At 45.9% G+C, this 21,503-nt stretch overlaps 1 protein-coding gene across 1 annotated transcript in view; it reads left to right on the forward strand.

The window, feature by feature from the left end:
* The window catches only part of LOC144610251 (scavenger receptor cysteine-rich domain-containing protein DMBT1-like), a 40,535-nt gene extending 20,585 nt beyond the window's left edge, over positions 1-19,950 (forward strand). Inside the window, exons 7-18 of the mRNA XM_078428842.1 lie at positions 3,440-3,754; positions 5,165-5,479; positions 8,258-8,575; positions 8,659-8,733; positions 8,826-9,137; positions 9,271-9,306; positions 16,424-16,540; positions 17,282-17,389; positions 18,075-18,185; positions 18,328-18,459; positions 18,905-19,064; positions 19,465-19,950. Of these exons, the coding sequence (XP_078284968.1) occupies positions 3,440-3,754; positions 5,165-5,479; positions 8,258-8,575; positions 8,659-8,733; positions 8,826-9,137; positions 9,271-9,306; positions 16,424-16,540; positions 17,282-17,389; positions 18,075-18,185; positions 18,328-18,459; positions 18,905-19,059 (1,994 nt within the window). The 3' untranslated portion in view covers positions 19,060-19,064; positions 19,465-19,950. The remainder of the gene's footprint in view (positions 1-3,439; positions 3,755-5,164; positions 5,480-8,257; positions 8,576-8,658; positions 8,734-8,825; positions 9,138-9,270; positions 9,307-16,423; positions 16,541-17,281; positions 17,390-18,074; positions 18,186-18,327; positions 18,460-18,904; positions 19,065-19,464) is intronic.
* Positions 19,951-21,503: the final 1,553 nt, after the last annotated feature.

The raw sequence follows: 21,503 nt of genomic DNA on the forward strand, positions 1-21,503 counted from the left end.
CGAGCACATTGCATTCAGTTCTGATCAGTACAGACAATAGACAATAGGTGCAGGAGTAAGGCATTCGGCCCTTCGAGCCAGCACCGCCATTCAATGTGATCATGGCTCATCATTCACAATCAGTACCCCGTTCCTGCCTTCACCCCATACCCCCTGACTCCGCTATCTTTAAGAGCTCTATCTTGCTCACTCTTGAAAGCATCCAGAGAATCGGCCTCCATTGCCTTCTGAGGCAGAGAATTCCACAGATTCACAACTCTTTGAGGGAAAAGTTTTTCCTCATCTCCGTTCTAAATGGCCTACCCCTTATTCTTAAACTGTGCCCCCTGGTTCTGGAATCCCCCAACATTGGGAACATGTTTCCTGCCTCTAATGTGTTCAACCCCTTAATAATCTTGTATGTTTCAATAAGATCCCCTCTCATCCTTCTAAATTGCAGCGTATGCAAGCCTCGTCGCTCCAGTCTTTCAACATACGACAGTCCCGCCATTCCGGGAATTAACCTAGTGAACCAATGCCCTCAATAGCAAGAATATCCTTCCTCAAGTTTGGAGACCAAAATTGCACACAGTACTCCAGGTGCGGTCTCACTGGAGCCCTGTACATTATATTAGTATATTAGCTATTTGATGAATGGGTGACTATCGTTTACTAGTGTTTCTTCAATAGACAGTTTTTCCTTGTTAGTGGACCCGTCTCTCTAGATTCGACACGTATATTACTCGGTGTGCTTTTCTGTGCACGCAGAGTGGTCCTGTTTATAGACAATAATAGACAATAGGTGTAGGAGTAGGCCATTCAGCCCTTCGAGCCAGCACCGCCATTCAATGCGATCATGGCTGATCACTCTCAATCAGTACCCCGTTCCTGCCTTCTCCCCATACCCCCTCACTCCGCTATCCTTAAGAGCTCTATCCAGCTCTCTCTTGAAAGCATCCAACGAACTGGCCTCCACTGCCTTCTGAGGCAGAGAATTCCACACCTTCACCACTCTCTGACTGAAAAAGTTCTTCCTCATCTCTGTTCTAAATGGCCTACCCCTTATTCTTAAACTGTGGCCCCTTGTTCTGGACTCCCCCAACACTGGGAACATGTTTCCTGCCTCTAATGTGTCCAATCCCCTAATTATCTTATACGTTTCAATAAGATCCCCCCTCATCCTTCTAAATTCCAGTGTATACAAGCCCAATCGCTCCAGCCTTTCAACATACGACAGTCCCGCCATTCCGGGAATTAACCTAGTGAACCTACGCTGCACGCCCTCCATAGCAAGAATATCCTTCCTCAAATTTGGAGACCAAAACTGCACACAGTACTCCAGGTGCGGTCTCACCAGGGCCCGGTACAACTGTAGAAGGACCTCTTTGCTCCTATACTCAACTCCTCTTGTTATGAAGGCCAACATTCCATTGGCTTTCTTCACTGCCTGCTGTACCTGCATGCTTCCTTTCATTGACTGATGCACTAGGACACCCAGATCTCGTTGAACTCCCCCTCCTCCTAACTTGACACCATTCAGATAATAATCTGCCTTTCTATTCTTACTTCCAAAGTGAATAACCTCACACTTATCTGCCATGTATCCGCCCACTCACACAACCTGTCCAAGTCACCCTGCAGCCTTATTGCATCTTCCTCACAATTCACACTACCCCCCAGCTTAGTATCATCTGCAAATTTGCTAATGGTACTTTTAATCCCTTCGTCTAAGTCATTAATGTATATCGTAAATAGCTGGGGTCCCAGCACCGAACCTTGCGATACCCCACTGGTCACTGCCTGCCATTCCGAAAGGGACCCATTTATCCCCACTCTTTGCTTTCTGTCTGTCAACCAATTTTCTATCCATGTCAGTACCCTACCCCCAATACCATGTGCCCTAATTTTGCCCACTAATCTCCTATGTGGGACCTTGTCGAAGGCTTTCTGAAAGTCGAGGTACACCACATCCACTGACTCTCCCCTGTCAATTTTCCTAGTTACATCCTCAAAAAATTCCAGTAGATTTGTCAAGCATGATTTCCCCTTCGTAAATCCATGCTGACTCGGAATGATTCTGTTACTGCTATCCAAATGCTCAGCAATTTCGTCTTTTATAATTGACTCCAGCATCTTCCCCACCACTGATGTCAGACTAACTGGTCTATAATTACCTGTTTTCTCTCTCCCTCCTTTCTTAAAAAGTGGGATAACATTTGCTATCCTCCAATCCACAGGAACTGATCCTGAATCTATAGAACATTGAAAAATGATCTCGAATGCTTCCACTATTTCTAGAGCCACCTCCTTAAATACCCTGGGAAGCAGACCATCAGGCCCTGGGGATTTATCAGCCTTCAGTCCCATCAGTCTACCCAAAACCATTTCCTGCCTAATGTGGATTTCCTTCAGTTCCTCCATCACCCTAGGTTCTCCGGCCCCTAGAACATTTGGGAGATTGTGTGTATCTTCCTCAGTGAAGACAGATCCAAAGTAACGGTTTAACTCGTCTGCCATTTCTTTGTTCCCCATAATAAATTCCCCTGCTTCTGTCTTCAAGGGACCCACATTTGCCTTGACTATTTTTTTCCTCTTCACGTACCTAAAAAAACTTTTGCTATCCTCCTTTATATTATTGACTAGTTTACCCTCGTACCTCATCTTTTCTCCCCGTATTGCCTTTTTAATTAACTTTTGTTGCTCTTTAAAAGAGTCTCAATCCTCTGTCTTCCCACTCTTCTTTGCTATGTTATACTTCCTCTCCTTAATTTTTATGCTGTCCCTGACTTCCCTTGTCAGCCACAGGTGTCTCTTACTCCCCTTATAGTCTTTCCACCTCTTTGGAATAAATTGATCCTGCAACCTCTGCATCATTCCCAGGAATACCTGCCATTGCTGTTCTACCGTCTTCCCTGCTAGGGCCTCCTTCCAGTCAATTTTGGCCAGCTCCTGCCTCATGCCTCTGTAATCCCCTTTGCTATACTGTAATACTGACACTTCCGATTTTCCCTTCTGCCTTTCCATTTGCAGAGTAAAACTTATCATGTTGTGATCACTGCCTCCTAATGGCTCTTTTACCTCTAGTCCCCTTATCAGATCAGGATCATTACACAACACTAAATCCAGAATTGCCTTCTCCCTGGTAGGCTCCAGTACAAGCTGTTCTAAGAATCCATCTCGAAGGCACTCTACAAACTCTCTTTCCTGAAGTCCATTTCCAACCTGATTTTCCCAGTCTACCTGCATGTTGAAATCTCCCATAACCACCGTAGCATTACATTTTTGACACGCCAATTTTATCTCCTGATTCAACTTGCAACTTTATCTGCCGAAACGACATGTGGGCAACTGTTGCAGCAAACAACCCTGACAACTAGTAGCTGACCAACAACGTGTTGATAATGTATGGAATTTTTTGGCTTCAGTTAAAAAAATTCAGTCAACATATTTTGTTTTGTAGATGAGAGTTGGTCTGTGAGACTGAGCAATGGGGGCAGCCGCTGCGACGGCCGAGTGGAGGTTTACCACAATGGCCGCTGGGGAAGAGTACATGATCGCTCCTGGAACATCAATGATTCCAACGTGGTCTGCAGAGAGTTGGGCTGCGGCTCCGCCATATTCGCCTACAACTCCTCCAGGTATGGAGAGAGTGAGCTGCCCGTGTGGGTGACCGACGTTCAGTGTGAAGGGGACGAGGCGCGACTCCGAAATTGCAGCACATTTACCATGAATCCGTTTCCCACTGACAGCATTGGCGTTGGGGTCCTGTGTTCAGGTGAATACTGTTACCAAGTTTAAAATTTAAATATGATAAACTTTGTGAAAGATGAATTTCGAGTTGCAGAGCTTTGTAGATCGGCGGTAGACACAAAATACTGGAGCGACTCAGCGGGACAGGCAGCATCTCTGGAGAGAAGGAATGGGTGACGTTTCAGGTCGAGATCTTTCTTCTACCTTCGATTTAAACCAGCATCTGCAGTTCTTTCTTACACATATGTAGATCGGCATCTGGCTCTTGGGCTCATAATTTCCGCGCCAATAACCAAATCCCTTTTTACACAATTTCCATTGTGTTCTCCCGACAACTGCCACCCCAGACTCTACAACCCAGTGACACACTGGGGACAATATACAATGGCAGGCGATGGTGAGGAGTGGACCGTGTGAAGGAGAAGTCTACACACGAGAAACGCCCTGGTGTGGCGTGGAACAACACCGGCGGCATTTCCGAGGAACAGCTCGTGGTTTTGCCGGGCTGGCTCCAGACGGGGATTTCGGGGCCTGTTTCTAATGAGCAATTCTATGCGAGCCGGGTTTACCCGGGCGTCATCACCCCGATCTCACCGAGCTCTCCTGACCCCCATTGTGAACAGACAGTCGGACGCTTTGACAACAAGCTACAGCGCCACGTTGGTCGCTGCCCCGCGTCTGGTCCACCCCGTCGCCTGACAGCCCTGAGGCTGAGCGAGAGAGTGGAGAGAGAGCGCACTGACATGAAGAGCCCATGGCCTAGGCCGTGAAAACATCCGGTTCTATGTGAATAGTCTACAACCACCGAGTGGCATGGCCGATGATTGCCACTGTGAGCCGAGTGTGGTCCTGAGGGCGGTTCCTCGAACAAAGGAATCGGTCGCCAGGGTCACCCAGCTGGGATGATCGTGATGTCCATGTATGTATCTCTGCAGGGTTTGAAGTCGGAGAGCCAGTCTGTGGGTTCAGACGGAGTCTTCCAGCATTTTATGTTTCAAATTCTCCTCTAGATTTTCTCAGAGCTAAATGTAAAATTCCTTTAAAATATAATTGTAGAAGCAGATTCAGAAATTCTGACCAACACATAATGTATAATGCTACATATGGGACCCCCTATTTTGTTGTTCTTCCCCTCCGTTATGGGGCTTATGAACGGTCTTTCCGTAAGCTAGGATGCTGTTCGATTCACCTCTACCCCATTGCGGACATTGGACTTTGTTGATAGAACTAGTGCGCTACGATGCGGAAAAGTATATTCTGCACGCTGTATTTCCCCCGTTGCTCGAACTGTTGTACTTGAGTTTGACTTGTTTGCATTAATGTATAGTATTAATTGATTCGACCAAATAGCATGCAAAAGTTTTTCATTGTACCTCGGTACACGTGACAATAATAACCTTAACCTTTGATCAACTCCCTTGTTGTTATTCAACAGACCACCGCCGATTACGACTGACCGGGGGTGGAAGTGCATGTGCTGGACGACTGGAGCTTTATTACCATGGGTCTTGGGGCACAGTTTGTGATGACCTCTGGGATCTGCTTGACGATAACGTGGTCTGCAGGCAGCTGGGCTGTGGATATGCTTTGGAAGATAAACCTCTTGGATACTGTGGAGGAAGTCGTGGTCCTATTTGGTTGGATGACGTAAGATGCTCGGGAAATGAATCGTATCTCTGGGAGTGTCCCTCCGCGCCGCTGGGTGAACACGATTGCAGTCATAAAGAAGACGTGACAGTGAAGTGTTCTGGTAAGGGTACCTTCAATCTGCTGATTCTCTGCAGCATGGGATGGGAGGATTCATTCCAGAGATGTAATAAATAATTTATAGCATCCAAGGGGAGCATTGACTGCGGGTAACGGTGCAGAGGCTTCACTCTGAGTAAGTTGTCACCCACTCAACCACATCAAACTCATTTCGCGCGCAGCTCTGTTGATTTCTCCATCAGCAGTTTCCTAGGTTCACGGAAGATAGAACAAACAACAGTGCGGCGCACAAACAGTCCTTTCTGCCCACAATATCGCGCCGCACATAATGCCAAATTGAACCAATCTGCTCTGCCCGTCCTTGTTATTCCCTTCCACTCCCCGCATGTGCATATGCCGATGGAAATGCCTTCCAAATGTCAATATCCGACCTCCCTCCACTACCAGCCCTGGCAGAATGTTCCAGGCACCCGCCACTCCCTGTGTTAGAAACTTGGCACGAACATCTTTAATCTTTGTCTCTCTCACCGTAAAGCTCTGCCCTCTCGTCATTAAAAAATGCACCTCTAGTAAAGCTGTTCTGCGCCCACATTGCCTGCCTGCAGTCCGTCTGTCTTTTGTGTTTTTTGTTGTTTTTGTCTCAATTGTAGTGTTAATATGATGTAGTGTTGTATGTTAACTGAACTGTAACATTCTCTCTCCAGAACGGAGACGCGACCTTTGTTCTGTGCCGTGTCTCCGTTCCCGTTGCGGCCTACCACCGGCCATGCACCTGGGACCACCTGGGTCTCTGGTTCGCAGAGCCCGCGGTCCGGACTCACCACCTGCGGCGCTGGCTGCCTGCGAATGCTGCGGGAACGGCTGCGACTCGTCTCCGGAGGCTCCGGTGCGGGCCGCGTGGACGTCGGAAGCCCGCAGGCCCCTGGATGGGGGCCGACATCGGGAGCTCCGGCAGCGGCAGAGGCAACGTGTTCGCCCGCCCCGAATCGCGGGGCTTGGGTCGGCCCGCCACGGACCTTTCACCATCCGGCGCGGCCTGGAATAGGCCGCGGGATTTTTTTTCACCGCCCAGCGGGGGCTTCAATATCGGGAGCCCCGACCGCCCCGACGTGGCAACTCCAACAGCCTGACCGCGAGACAAGACGGCAGGGAAGAGAAAAAGACATTCTGGCCTTCCATCACAGTGAGGAGGGACTGGAGGAGACTCACTGTGATGGATGTTTCTTTTTGTTTGGTGTTAGTTGTGATTGTATGTGTTATTGCATTTTTATTGATTAATCTTATTGGTCTTATTGTTCAACTGCGGGTAATGTTTCATTTTACTACACATTTATGTGTATGTAACAAATAAACGACTATTGACTATTGACTATTGATTGACATTCTTCTTGGAACGGGGCGACCAGAACTGCACAAAGAACAGCAAATGCGCCCTCACCAAATTAAAGCTGAAACGTGACTTCCCCCACAGAGGAAGGCAAGCAGACCTAACGCCCTCTTTGCAACTCCATCTCCTTGTGTGCCTACAGTCGTCTACAATTCCAGAAACGTATTTCGTAAAACGCACGTTGGCATTGAATAGCAACTCTCTCACATTATAACCTGCAATGTAAGCATCTATCAATGAGGAACATATCCCTTTCATACATTCAAATGCGTTTGGATATACAAATAATTTTAGATTTGGATTTAAATTTTATTTGGATATACAAATAATTGTAGTTACAAGCTCAAGTTCACGCATTTTTATCTTTCGGGGAACGGAAAGGTAAACGATCCAGATTCCCCGATAATGCACTTGATGTTATACACTTTTATTTGGGATTATGAGTGCGAATCGTCATTTCGACGTGCTGGAAGATTATTTTTTCTCATGAAATTCTGCCAATTTCACTTTCAGCCTTTAACTCTCGAAATTGCCCTACATATTTTCACGAATGGGTTTCTCATAATGCGTGCTGTAATTTTAATCGTGATTCTACATAACCTACCCATTGAAACCGACAGATCCGAATTATCTACCATGCAGCTTCTAAACGTCCATGTGTACACGCATGTTTCAAGAACATTTCCTAGCGCGCAAAACAATTTGAAACTACCATGCGATGTGCGCAGTTGGACTGGTTAATCTCCGAAAACAAAACTGACCACAAAATACTGACAGATAGGAACGGCAGTTCTCATACATTCAGAGAAACATCGAAACACCTAAAGATAGGAAATTCGTTCTTGAGTGCGGTGGAACTTAAGATGCCCAGGCCCATGTATCTGGAGATGAAACGTGGTCCCTCAAGCTTCTATTGTGACGAATTTTACAATGAAGGAGGTTACAGAGAGACGGGACAGAGTGTGAGTGGGAATTTGTTCGGCGGATCAGAAGGAAGGACCGACGGGTCGCGAAGTGAGCATTCCCTTTGAAGTGTTAAACCGCGGGGATTCCAGAATCATTGGCCAATTATTGACGTTCAGTTATTTCTGGAATCTCTGCTCGCGTCCCCTCATCATGGACAAGAACAATGTGTCCTTGTTCCTTTAACTTCCATCCCGCCAGTATCCACTTTCAAAGTTTGATCTTTCGCAATTTCACAAAACCTCAACAACGTTTCACCACCAGATACATACTCCCCTCGCCACCACTTTCGGCAATTTGACTGAACAGCTCACTTTGTGATTCCCTGACACCGTTATTTCTCGCAACTAACCCTCGCTGATGAGAGTTTCCGGCGATTTGTTGTTTTGTTAATCTAGATGCGGCTTTTTGTTCAGTGACAAAGAATCTGTGCTGGCTATTGATGGGAACATTGTGATGCTTCGTTCACAGAGCACAAAGAGATGCGCCTGGTGAACGGAAAGCATCGATGTGAAGGTAGAGTGGAGGTGCGGTACAACGGGACATGGGGGACTGTGTGCTCCGAGAAGCTTTACGGAAAGGATGCGGAAGTGATCTGCAAACAAGTAAAATGTGGACCTCTCAAATCTTTTTATGTTGACGTCGCGAAATATGGAGCGGGCACTGGGCCCATATGGCTCGATGAGATGGATTGTAATTCGCACGAGGCAACCCTTTGGCAATGTCAATCAGACCCTTGGGGGAAACACAACTGTCGGCACATGGAGGATGCAGGTGTTGAATGTGAAGGTAACACAAGAAAGACATCATATGGCGGCTGACATATTAAACCTGAATGTATAAAACCGTCAGCATTCACCTTTTCTCCACAGATGCCGAAATGCCAGAGGGATCCAGTGGCAAGGCCTGCGACGGAGGAAATGAATCTCAATCTCGCCGTTTACCAGGCGAGTCAAAATATTAATTATAGCACCAGCCTGACGTCAATTCCGGATGTGTATTTAACGCATAATAAGTGATTATTTTAAACTTTACTCAGAACTACCACTGCGGCTTGATGGCGGCAGCAACAATTGCTCCGGAAGGGTTCGGTTATTGTTCAACAGCAGCTGGGGCACGGTGTGTGATGACTCGTGGGATCTTGCCGATGCTAATGTGGTCTGCAGGCAGTTGGGATGTGGCGCTGCTAGTTGGAGTCCAGGAGCGGTTAGCATTGCCCCGGTCTCCGGGGAGATCTGGCTGGATGAAGTCAAATGCACAGGAGCTGAATTATTCCTGTCCAGTTGTCTGTCTTCACCGCTCGGTCAACATGACTGTGATCACAAGGAAGATGTCATTGTAATATGTTCCGGTACGTCCTGTTCGGAAGATTCCTGGGTCATTATAACACTTTAAAATCTAAATTAAATGTAATTTTTGTTTCTTTAATGGAGAAAACCTAAATAGATGAAATTGACAGAATGTCTTTGCAATAATGTTCACAGATCCAGTTTTGACTCCCACTGGCTCCAGCATTTCAGGTATTTATTATTCACTCGATGTTGACTGTCGGAATTCCAATCTTTGCTGTCAGTGCTGATATTCGCTTGGTAAGATTTGCTAATTACTAAGGATGCGATGGATGGTTTACACATTGTCAAGCCCAGTGTTCGAACCAGACTTGCAAACAGTGTGTCCAACTCCAGCTAACATGTCTTCGCGACGGCACAGAATGCGGACGTCCGCATTGCTGTCCGCCCTCGACACCCCCAATCAAGTGGCGATCAGCTGCCCCAATGACAGGTGGCAGTTGGCAGAATTTCTATGCATTTTTCGGTTAGGATTACTGATTTTAGAGTAACGGCTTTTAATGAATTCGTATTATGTGTTCGAATCAAGATAGGTTGTGACTTTGAGAAGAATTTGCAGGTGTCAGTATTCCCTACTGACGGTTGCATTTCGCGTCAGTGGAGAAAATGGTTCGCTCTATTACATAGAAACATACAAAATAGGTGCTGGAGGAGGCCACTTGGCCCTTCGAGCCAGCACCGACATTCATTGTGATTATGGCTGATCCTCCACAATCAGTAACCAGTGCCTGCCTTCTCCCCATCTCCCTTGATTCCACTAGACCCTAGAGCTCTATCTAACTCTCCCTTAAATTCATCGAGTGAATTGGCCTCCACTGCCTTCTGTGAGCTACAATTTCACAACTCTCTGGGTGAAAACGTTTTTCCTCATCTCAGTTTTAAATGGCCTCCCCTTTATTCTTAGACTCTGGCCCCTGGTTCTGGACTCCCCCAACATTGGGGAAAATTTTCCTGCATCTAGCTGTCCAGTCCTTTTATAATTTTATACGTTTCTATAAGATCCCTTCTCATCCTTCTAAATTCCAGTGAATACAAGCCCAGTCTTTCCAATCTTTCCTCATATGAAAGTCCCGCCATCCTGGGATTAAACTCGTGACCCTACACTGCAAGAATATCCTTCCTAAAATTAGGAGACCAAAACTGCACACAATACTCTGGATGTGGTCTCACCAGGACCCTGCAGAACTCCAGAAGGACCTCTTTACTCCTATACTCAAATCCTCTCGTTCTGAAGGCCAACATGCCATTAGCTTTCTTCACTGCCTGCTGTACCTGCATGTTTACTTTCAGTGACTGGTGTACAAGGACACCCAGGTCTCGTTGCACTTCCCTTTTACCTAATCTGACACCATTGAGATAATAATTTATGTCTCCTTGTTTTTGCCGCCAAAGTGGATGACCTCACATTTATCTACATTATACTGCATCTGCCATGCATCTGCCCACTCACTCAAGTTGATCAAGTCACCCTATACCCTCCTAACATCCTCTTGGCAGTTCACACTGCCACCCAGCGTTGTGTCATTTGCAAATACTTCTTTTAATTCCATCATCCAAATCATTAATATATATTGTAAATAGTTGCGGCCGAATCCTCGTAGCACTCCACTCACCACTGCCAACCATTCTGAAATGGATCCGTTTATTCCTACTCTTTACTTCCTGTGTGCCAACCAATTCTCTATCCATGTCAATACCCTACGCCCAATACCATGTGCTCTAATTTTGCCCACTAATCTCTTGTGTGGGACCTTATCAGTTGCTTTCTGAAAGTCCAGATACACTACATCCACTGGCTCTCCTTCATCCATTTTACTTGTCACATCCTCAAAAAATTCCAGAAGATTCGTCAAGCATGATTCATAAATCCATGCTTACTTGGACTTATCCTTTTACTGCTATCCAAGTATGCCATTCGTACTTCCTTAATAATTGACTCCAGCATCTTCCCCACCACCGAAGTCGGGCTAACTGGTCTATAATTCCCCGTTTTCTCTCTCTCGCTCCTTTCTTGAAAAGTAGGATAACATTTGCTATCCTCCAATCCACATGAACTGATGCGGAATCAGTAGAACATTGGAAAATGATCACCATTGTGTCCATGATTTCTAGAGCCACCTCCTCAAGTACCCTGGGATGCAGACCATCATATCCTGGGGATTTATCGCCCTTCAGTCCCATCAGTCTACCCAATACTATTTCTCACCTAATGGGTGCAGGAGTAGGCCATTCGGCCCTTCGAGCCAGCACCGCCATTCAATGTGATCATGGCTGATCATTCTCAATCAGTACCCCGTTCCTGCTTTCTCCCCATGCCCCCTGACTCCGCTATCCTTAAGAGCTCTATCTAGCTCTCTCTTGAATGTATTCAGAGAATTGGCCTCCACTGCCCTCTGAGGCAGAGAATTCCACAGATTCACAACTCTCTGACTAAAAAAGTTTTTCTTCATCTCTGTTCTAAATGGCCAACCCCTTATTCTTAAACTGTGCCCCCTGGTTCTGGACTCCCCCAACATTGGGAACATGTTTCCTGCCTCTAACGTGTCCAACCCCTTAATAATCTTATACGTTTCGATAAGATCCCCTCTCATCCTTCTAAATTCCTGTGTATACAAACCTAGTCGCTCCAGTCTTTCAACATATGACAGTCCCGCCATTCCGGGAATTAACCTAGTAAACCTACGCTGCACGTCCTCAATAGCAAGAATATCCTTCCTCAAATTTGGAGACCAAAACTGCACACAGTACTCCAGGTGCGGCCTCACTAGGGCCCTGTACAACTGCAGAAGGACCTCTTTGCTCCTATACTCAACTCCTCTTGTTATGAATGCCAACATTCCATTGGCTTTCTTCACTGCCTGCTGCATGCTTCCTTTCAGTGACTGATGCACTAAGACACCCAGATCACGTTGTACGTCCCCTTTTCCTAACTTGACATCATTCAAATAATAATCTGCCTTCCAATTCTTACCACCAAAGTGGATAACCTCATACTTATCCACATTAAACTGCATCTGCCATGCATCCGCCCACTCACACAACCTGTCCAAGTCACCCTGCAACCTCATAGCATCTTCCTCACAGTTCACACTGCCACCTAGCTTTGTATCATCGGCAAATTTGCTAATGGTACTTTTAATCTCTTCATCCAAGTCATTGATGTATATTGTAAATAGCTGTGGTCCCAACACCGAGCCTTGCGGTACCCCACTAGTCACTGCCTGCCATTCTGAAAGGGACCCATTTATCCCCACTCTTTGCTTTCTGTCTGTCAACTAACTTTCTATCCATGTCAGTACCCCACCTCCAATACCATGTGCTCTAATTTTGTCCACCAATCTCCTATGTGGGACCTTGTCGAAAGCTTTCTGAAAGTCGAGGTACACCACATCCACCGGCTCTCCCCTGTCAATTTTCCTAGTTACATCCTCAAAAAATTCCAGTAGATTAGTGAAGCACGATTTCCCCTTCGTAAATCCATGCTGACTCGGAACGATCCTGTTACTGCGATCCAAATGCTCCGCAATTTCGTCTTTTATAATTGATTCCAGCATCTTCCCCACCACTGATGTCAGACTAACTGGTCTATAATTTCTCGTTTTCTCTCTTCCCTCCTTTCTTGAAAAGTGGGTTAATATTAGCTACCCTCCAATCCACAGGAACTGACCCGGAATCTATAGAACATTGGAAAATAATTACTAATGCGTCCACAATTTCTAGAGCCACCTCCTTAAGCACCCTGGGATGCAGACCATCAGGCCCTGGGGATTTATCAGCCTTGAGTCCCATTAGTCTACCCAAAACCTTTTCCTGCCTGATGTGGATTTCCACCAGTTCCTCTGTCACCCTAGGATCTCTGGCCACTAGAACATCTGGGAGATTTTTTGTATCGTCCTCAGTGAAGACAGATCCAAAGTACCGGTTCAACTCTTCTGCCATTTCCTTGTTCCTGCTTCTGTCTTCAAGGGACCCATATTTGCCTTGACTATTTTTTCCTCTTCACATACCTAAAAAAGCTTTTACTATCCTCCTTTAGATTATTGGCTAGTTTACCCTCGTATCTCATCTTTTCTCCCCGTATTGCCTTTTTAGTTATCTTCTGTTGCTCTTTAAAAGAGTCCCAATCCTCTGGCTTCCCACTCTTCTTTGCCATGTTATACTTCTTCCCTTTTATTTTTATGCTGTCCTTGACTTCCCTTGTCAGCCAGATCAGGTTCATTACTCAACACTAAATCCAGATTTGCCTTCTCCCTGGTAGGCTCCAGTACAAGCTATTCTAAGAATCCATCTCGGAGGCACTCCACAAACTCTCTTTCCTGGGGTCCATTACCAACCTGATTTTCCCAGTCTACCTGCATGTTGAAATCTCCCATGACCACCGTAGCATTACATTTGTGACATGCCAATTTTAGCTCCTAATTCAACTTGCACCCTATGTCAAGGCTACTGTTTGGGGGCCTGTAGATGACTCCCATACTGATTCTACATCTCCTGATTCTATGTCACTCCTTGCAAGGGAGTGAATATCATTCCTTACCAACAGAGTAACCCCGCCCCCTCTCCCCACCTGCCTGTTTTTTCTGTACGTTGTGTACCCCTGAATATTCAGCTCCCAGCCCTGGTCCTCTTGTAGCCATGTCTCAGTGATTCCCACAACATCATACTTGCCAATGTCTAACTGAGCCTCAAGCTCATCCACTTTATTTCTTATACTTCGCGCATTTAAATACAACACTTTAACTTCGGTATTTACCTCCCCTCTCACACCGGTCACAATTGGCCCTGACCTTACTCTCATATCCCTTCTAGAACTTCCCTTCCCATTCATACGAGAGTCCTTTACAGTTTCTCCTGTATTCGCTTCCCCTTTAACTTCATCTTCATATTCCCAATTTGCCAACCCCTCCCCCCCCCACTACTTAGTTTAAAGCCACGCTTGTAGCACTAGCAAACCTGCCTGCCAGAATGTTGGTCCCCCTGCTGTTAAGGTGTAACCCATCCCTTTTGTACAGTTCCCCCCTACCCCAGAAGAGATCCCAGTGGTCCAGAAATCTAAATCCCTGCTCCCTGCACCAGCCCCTCAGCCACACATTCTAATCCACGATCTCTCTGTTCCTGCCCTCACCAACACGAGGTACAGGCAGCAGTCCAGAGATAACCACCCTTGATGTCCTACTTCTCAGTCTTCTTCCTAACTCCCTAAACTCATGCTGCAGTATCTCCTTCCTCTTCCTCCCGACATTGTTTGTGCCCACATGCACAACTACTTCCGGTTGATCACCTTCCCAGGCTAGGATGTTCTGAAGCAGCTCCGTGATGTCTTGAACCCTGGCACCAGGGAGACAACAAACCATCCTCGACTCCCGCCTGTCGCCACAGAATCTACTGTCCGTACCTCGGACAATGGAGTCACCGACTACTATGGCTCTTCCTGACTTCGGTCTCCCCGGTCAAGTTTCCTTGCCTGGGATAGAACCGCCAACGCGACTGCCGCTTGGACTGAAAACGTCTTCTGCCCCAACAGTTCCCAATAGGGTGTACCTGTTTGCAATAGGCACAGCCACCGGGGTCTCCTGTAGTCCACGTTCGCTCTCCCCTGAAACGGTCTCCCACCTTCGCTCGACCTGGACCCTTGGCTTGACAGCCTCACAGTAGGTCCTGTCCAGGAAACTCTCGCATTCCCGGATGGCCCTGAGGTCAACCAGCTGCTTTTCCAACTCTGTCACACGTCCAGTCAGGAGCTGCACCTCCAGTCAAGACAGAACCATAGTACCTGTTCGACTCTTCTGTCATTTCCTTGTTCCCGATAATAATTTCACCTGTGTCTGCCTTCAAGGGACCCAAATTTATCTTTACTAATCTTTTTCTCTTTACATACCCAAAGAAGGTTTTACTATCCGTCTTTATATTCGTGGCCAGCTTACACTCGTACTTCATCTTTTCACCCCATATTGCCCTTTTTGTTACCTTTTGTTGTCCTTTGAAAGTTGCCCAATCCTCTGGATTCCCGCTACTCTTTAGCTGTGTTGTACATCTTTTCTTTTAGTTTATTCCATCCTTAACTTCCCTTGTCAGCCACGTATGCCTCTTGCTCCCCTTAGAATCTTTCTTCCTCTTTGGAATGAAATAATCCTCCATCTTCTGTATTATGCCCAGAAATTCCTGCCATTGCTGTGCCACCTCATTGCTGCTAGGGCCCTTTTCCAGTCGCCCTTGACCAGCTCCTATCTCATGCCTTCATAGTCCCCTTTGTTCAACTGCAACACTGACACTTCTGATTTAACCTTCTCCCTCTCAAATGGCAGATTAAAGCTGGTCATTACCTCCGAGCGGTTCATTTACCTTGAGTTCCCTTATTAAACAAAACTATAAAGTATAATCGAAATACCCGCGACGACTTACTCTTAGTGCGCATGATAGATGTTCGGCCTTTTCTAACAAGCATCATCCTGAGCAAAATGACGTTAACATTTAAGACATGCACTTCTTGGTGTCCGTATTCCTCTGATTTGGATTTTATGATACCGGGTGTGCGCCGAGCTCTGCAGATGCACATTATGTTTGAATATAACTATGCATCAGCTAGTTGGATAGGGCGGCACTGGTTAGGAATCAGGACTTTCCGATATATTCTGTATTAATTCCGTTCCGCCCAGCACGACAGAGAATTCCATTGATATCATTCTACATCTCTTTGCCGTCATAACCTCTGTGTCGTGGTCATAGGCAGAAAAATGTAAAACAAGACGTCAACAGCAGAGCCCCAATTATGAGTGTTATTGCTCATCTTGTTTTCATTAAGCAAGTTCAGACTCGACTCCGAAAATGTATCCTTCTATTCGAGTTCCTCTATCGTGAGATCCTTGGTGTTGACCATTGAAGTCACACAGCCTATTTGCAGACGCAGTTATTCTGGGGATATTTTAACGTATTCTTGAACCGGCAATCGTTCCAAATCCAGAACCGTGAGTGGAAATATGAGTGGAATTCAAAATAACTTGCTTCGGGCTAGTTTGCCCTCCCTGCCATGAGATATCACGCGGCCTGTATCCAATGGGGACCACTGCAGGGGATAGTACTGCTAAACGAGGCCTGAATGAAAATTAGTCTTTTTATTGGTTTCCACTCACCTGTTAATCCGCTGCAATGCCCCAGAGGATTATTGGGAAAATTCATGGCGAAGGAAGATGCACAATCAGAGGTTAAAATTAATCAAAGCTCGCTGCACCTGCTTTAACTATGGAGCTATAACGTATGTTTTGAAGTTATTCTTGAATTTGTATTTTAGTGTTGGGGAATAAGATGCCCTCTATGATTGTTGTCGCCTGCATAACCCTTGGAATCCTCCTCATCGGTGAATTACTCGCACTGATGCTGATAACACGGAGACGGGCAGCAAAAAGAGGTGAGGGTCAACTTGACACAATTATTGTTCCAGATAGTATCTCATAAGTCAATGAGACTCCGGTTCCAACCAGTTTTCCCAATGTTCTTGCATTATTAAATGTGTATTTTGTAACTCTTTAAGCGGTTCTATTGGAACTGTCCATTTGTAGTAACAGAATGGAAAGATTAATTGTTGGATGGCTGCTCGATTGTTCACGTGAACGTCGTTCATATATCTGTTCAACATTTGGCTCGTTTCACTTCTGCAGACCCGCTGCATAACCTTGAGCATTCTGATTAGATTCTATTCATCACATCGAGATGTCGCACTTTCCTCACGTTTAATGAACTAGGACATCCTTATTCCCCATCTCTTAACATTCATTTGATGCAACACAATCCTTATCTATCACTTCCTAAATTGACAAACCTGCGAAACTTTCATTTCATCGTCACACTGCTGCTATCTACAAATACCTAATATCGTCACCCAGAATGTAATCAGCGCCAGCGTGAGGGAGTAAATATCAGGAACTGTTCCCACTGTGCTTTCGATGTTCCTGGTGTTAATATTAATAGCTCGTTTTTGCAATAAGACATTAGTCCGTGCAGCGGGACTCTTCCATGTTTATGCTCACCAACACTTTCCCTTAATTGTCAACACGTTACCATTTTGCATCTTGTTCACAAAGGTTTACCTGTAACTGTTAAATTCACGTCTTGCATGTCAGTAAGTTAAACCCAACTGTGTCTCCGGCAGGTGCAGGTATTAGTGGCAGGGGCTCACCGATCGGCTTTTACCAGGCAATTTATGAAGAGATTGAGGATACTCCCGCTGGCAAGAGTTTCAGTCAGACACATGATTCAGGTGGGTATTTGCACCTGGCATCCACTTTTCAAAGCATAAATATCGCCTCAATTCCAACAATTGCATTAATGATCAATTAGTAAAAAGAAAACAAAAGAACAACAGATACGTCAAGCAATAAAAACTATCTGATGGAGGATCTCAGCGGGTCAGGCAGAATCTATGACGGGAAATGGGCAGAGGACCTTTCGTGTCGGGACCCTTCTTCAGGACCACGGGGGAGGGAGATCATTGGAAGAAGTGAGGGGAAGAGGTGGGGCAAGATCTGAGAAATGACAGGTAGATCTATATGGGAAGGGTTTAATGTGCAGATAAGTTAATTTGATGGAGAAGAGTGGAGGTCGTCACGAAGGCTGGAGGTGATAAGCTACAAATGGAGGTCAAAGGGCGGCAGAAGGTCGAATCTGAAGAGAAAGAAACGTGCAAGTCAAATATGGAACCATTGAGTGGGATGGTGGGGATTTGGGGAAAAAGGGATGAAAAGAGTGGACCCGGTGCGGGTCGGGATTGGTGATCAGCTGGTTGAGAATGTGGGGAAGACGAAAGGGAATGAGAGACGAAGGGTGGCCGCAGTGGAAAGAAAGGGTGTTTGAGGGTGCCTGGGATGATCAGAGGAGGAGGGGGTAGTGTTCACGTGAAATTGGAGAATTTAATAACTCTCGCTTGCGCTTGTGTTGAATTCTAGACTCTGGTTCCAATGAATCCATCAGTCACCTCGAATATTACACCAGCGTCCCTCTGGATGGGTCTCTTCTTGCACAAGAATGTCCAGAAGGAAACTCCTCCAGTGTTCGCGGTTGGTACAACTTTTGCTTTTTCAGTTTCTCTTATTTTATTTTATTTTGCCTGTGATCAGAAACGAACATCGAAATGTGCGCGAACATGTCCGCCGAGGAATGAGTGGGACCTGTCTCATTCTGGCTCATGCTTCCTCCTAGACCTGGTTCCGGACGCCCATGACGATGCTGAGAGTGAAACCATTGCTTCTCCGGGCTGTCAGTTCCGGATTGGCGCTGGCGACGATGACCTTCTGAAGATCACAGCTGCCGGCGGTGATGTCGACAATGACGGTGAGTTCAGTCTCTTCCAATCTTCTTTGTGGAAAAACATTCCGCAGATTTTATTTTTCTATTTTCACTTCCGTACTTAAAAGGTTTCCTGAAACAAAACAAAAAACAATGTTCCGAGAAAGTGGCCCACGGGCAGTTCTGTCCTCACTCCAACAAGGTGCCACTGCCGACTGTAATGTGGACAACACGACTATCTGATATTGCATGTTCATGTCGGCTTTTGTTTTCCTTATACTGTGTTGTGAACCTGCACTTGAATGGCGGGGATAAACAGAACCCATTTCCAGTCACAGTGCGCCAACAGTCCTTTCACAAAACAGAATTATGTACAATCCGCACTGATGATTATTCCGATGTCGCTGTTCTTCCATAATTGGACAAACCTCGCCGTGCGATGCCGTCTCTCACGCACTGAGATGCCTGTCATTCTGTATCACTCCCACAGAGCGGACTTCGCAGATTGTCACTGATCCTGCATTCCCGCCTGCCGGCTCTACAAACAGCAACGACAAACTTCACTGCGGCACATTCACAGTCCCAGCCCTTGCAGCACCCATTGGCGTCGATGGCTCGTTTCCATCTTTTACATCAGAGCCATGAAGGCAGTAATGAAAACGTTTCATTGTTTGCTTCCACTCTCTGTATCCCGATACCAGTGATGTACGGATGAGGAGTTGTGTAATTCACATGGATTTCCCACCGAATGAAAAATGACTGAGTTTATATATCTGTGATACTAAATCGGATTAAAGTTATCAGGGAGAAAATTCCATATATTTGCGTTGAAATGAAAACATTGTTACTTTTAAATTGCCTGCACATTATTTCATGACGCCCAGTATCGATTAATGGACAGGAGAGTAATACTTTCGGTGTGATTACACTGTGCATCTCTAATTAAGAGACTAAAACAAATTAAAGGGAATAATATTATCCCCACTATTTGTATTTAATTCCATTCTGCATTTTACCCGCCCCAATGTTTTAACTTGTTTTTTTCCCCAGATACGTTGTTCCAACGCGAGTCTTGAAGTGATGAAAAAAGTTCTGTGTTTGATCGAACAGCACATGCCTCTTACCTTTCCAGCAACATGAACAAGCAAATGTCCACTGCATTGTCTTCACTCGCTGTATTATCGCAAACACTGTATTATCGATATGATTTGCTTTCAGATCAATGCGCTTGATGTTTGTCCAAAAGCTTGCATGAAAACATCTTTATTTAGCTTAATGCGTGCGTGCTGGAATGTGACTGGATAAATATTTCTGTGGAAGAGAGATCAAAGTGACATTCTTTAAATGATAAACTAATTATCGGAAGTTCTTTTTATGGTGCCTATTTTTCAAATCCTGTATAAATGCCTAAGAGAGTGCGGGAGATTAACTTAATGCAATCTCGATTTTGCCGAGCCTTGCATTGCTTTGGTTATGGTCAGTAATATTTTTTTTTCATTCCGTGTTTAATGGACATACCCGGAAAACAATAAATATTTCAGAGGATGTTTGATCGTGTTCTTATTTTGTCCGAAAACGAGTGTCCGTCTCGGGCACACTGAAACAACAGCCATTAGATTGCTTGTAATCTTAAAGTGAGAGCGAAAGATGCAGCCTAAAAACCCATAAACATAGTTCTCGCACTAGATATTTAGCAGCAGCAGAGTAGAGTCTGAAGAAGGGCCTCGACCCGAGACGTCACCCATTCCTTCCCTCTAGAGATGCTGCCTGTCCCACTGCGTTACTCCAGCTTCTTGTGTCTATCTTTACACTGCCAGAGTTGGAAGTATACATTGCGGAAGCGTTCGCAACCTCAGCTCCCATCAGCACATGCAGATATCAGAAGTGAAATTAGAAATTCGTGAACCGCTCGCCAAATGGTCATAAAAAGGAGAGAGAAAGCGAGCAAACTGTAAAGTCAGGAGGCGCAAGAGACTTGCAAATGCTGGAAACCAGCAAATAAATAGTGCAGGAGGATCTCAGCGGGCCAGTCAGCATCTGTGGAGGGAAATAGATAATGTTTTCTCTTCGGGACTCCATTCAGACAGATGTAGGGGATGAGGAGCTGGAAACGAGAGGTCGGGACGGTGGAAAGACTGCACAGTGACAGGTAGGAGCAGTCGAGGGGGTAATTGGGGAAATAGACTAGAGGTGAAATGGAGACAAATGGGTGCCAGATAAGGAGAAGGGGGATGAAGTGTAAAGATGCAGGGTGGGAAGGCGTCTGGCGTTAGGAAAGTGGGGCAATAAAATGGAAATATGTGGTCGGAGTAAAGAGGGATGGACAATGTGAGACAGAAGGAGAGGAGCGTACGCGGTGATGGGGATGGTGGGACAACGTTGTGCTATCCCGAGGGTGGGGGGGCTCAGGTATTTCACTAGAAATTAGAGAATTCAATGTTCCTGCATTGGCTGGTAGGCTGTCCAAGCGGAAGATGAGGTGCTGGTCTAACAGTTTGCGCATGTTCTCCCTCTAGCCCCGGAGGAGCCTGAGAACAGAAACACCATGAGAGGAATGGGAAGGGATGTTAAAATAGTCTCAACCGGGAGCTCTAGCTAATCCTTGCAAATAGAGCGGGTTTAAGTACACTTTCTGATCTGCTAAGTGGTTTAGGGGAAGTGTCAGCTTGTGGTTCTGAATGAGTCAGGTTCAGGATCATTAACCTTTGTCTCCACTTTCTTTGGAGAGTCTGATCTTACATCTGAACTTGGAATAATACCAAAGTCTGACAGATCTGATTGGTCTGTGCTTTGCTCTCGTACAGGTCCATCCCTTGTGGGGGTCGTCTGGATTATGTGCACACTTTTAACACGTCCTCCAATTTCTACCAAGTAGCTCCCGGTACCACACACTTCACCTACTGTCCCCACCTCCCATTTGTTTACGTTGTAAGAGGGTTGTGAACACGAACCTGATCTATAAATCTCCCCCTCCCCTGACATCAGTCTGAAGAAGGGTCTCAACCCGAAACGTCACCCATTCCTTCTCTCCAGAGATGCTGCCTGACCTGCTGAGTTACTCCAGCATTTTGTGTTGATGTCGGCGGCCT

Source organism: Rhinoraja longicauda, chromosome 36, assembly GCF_053455715.1.
Source record: "Rhinoraja longicauda isolate Sanriku21f chromosome 36, sRhiLon1.1, whole genome shotgun sequence".
In the NCBI taxonomy this organism is placed as follows: Eukaryota; Metazoa; Chordata; class Chondrichthyes; order Rajiformes; family Arhynchobatidae; genus Rhinoraja; species Rhinoraja longicauda.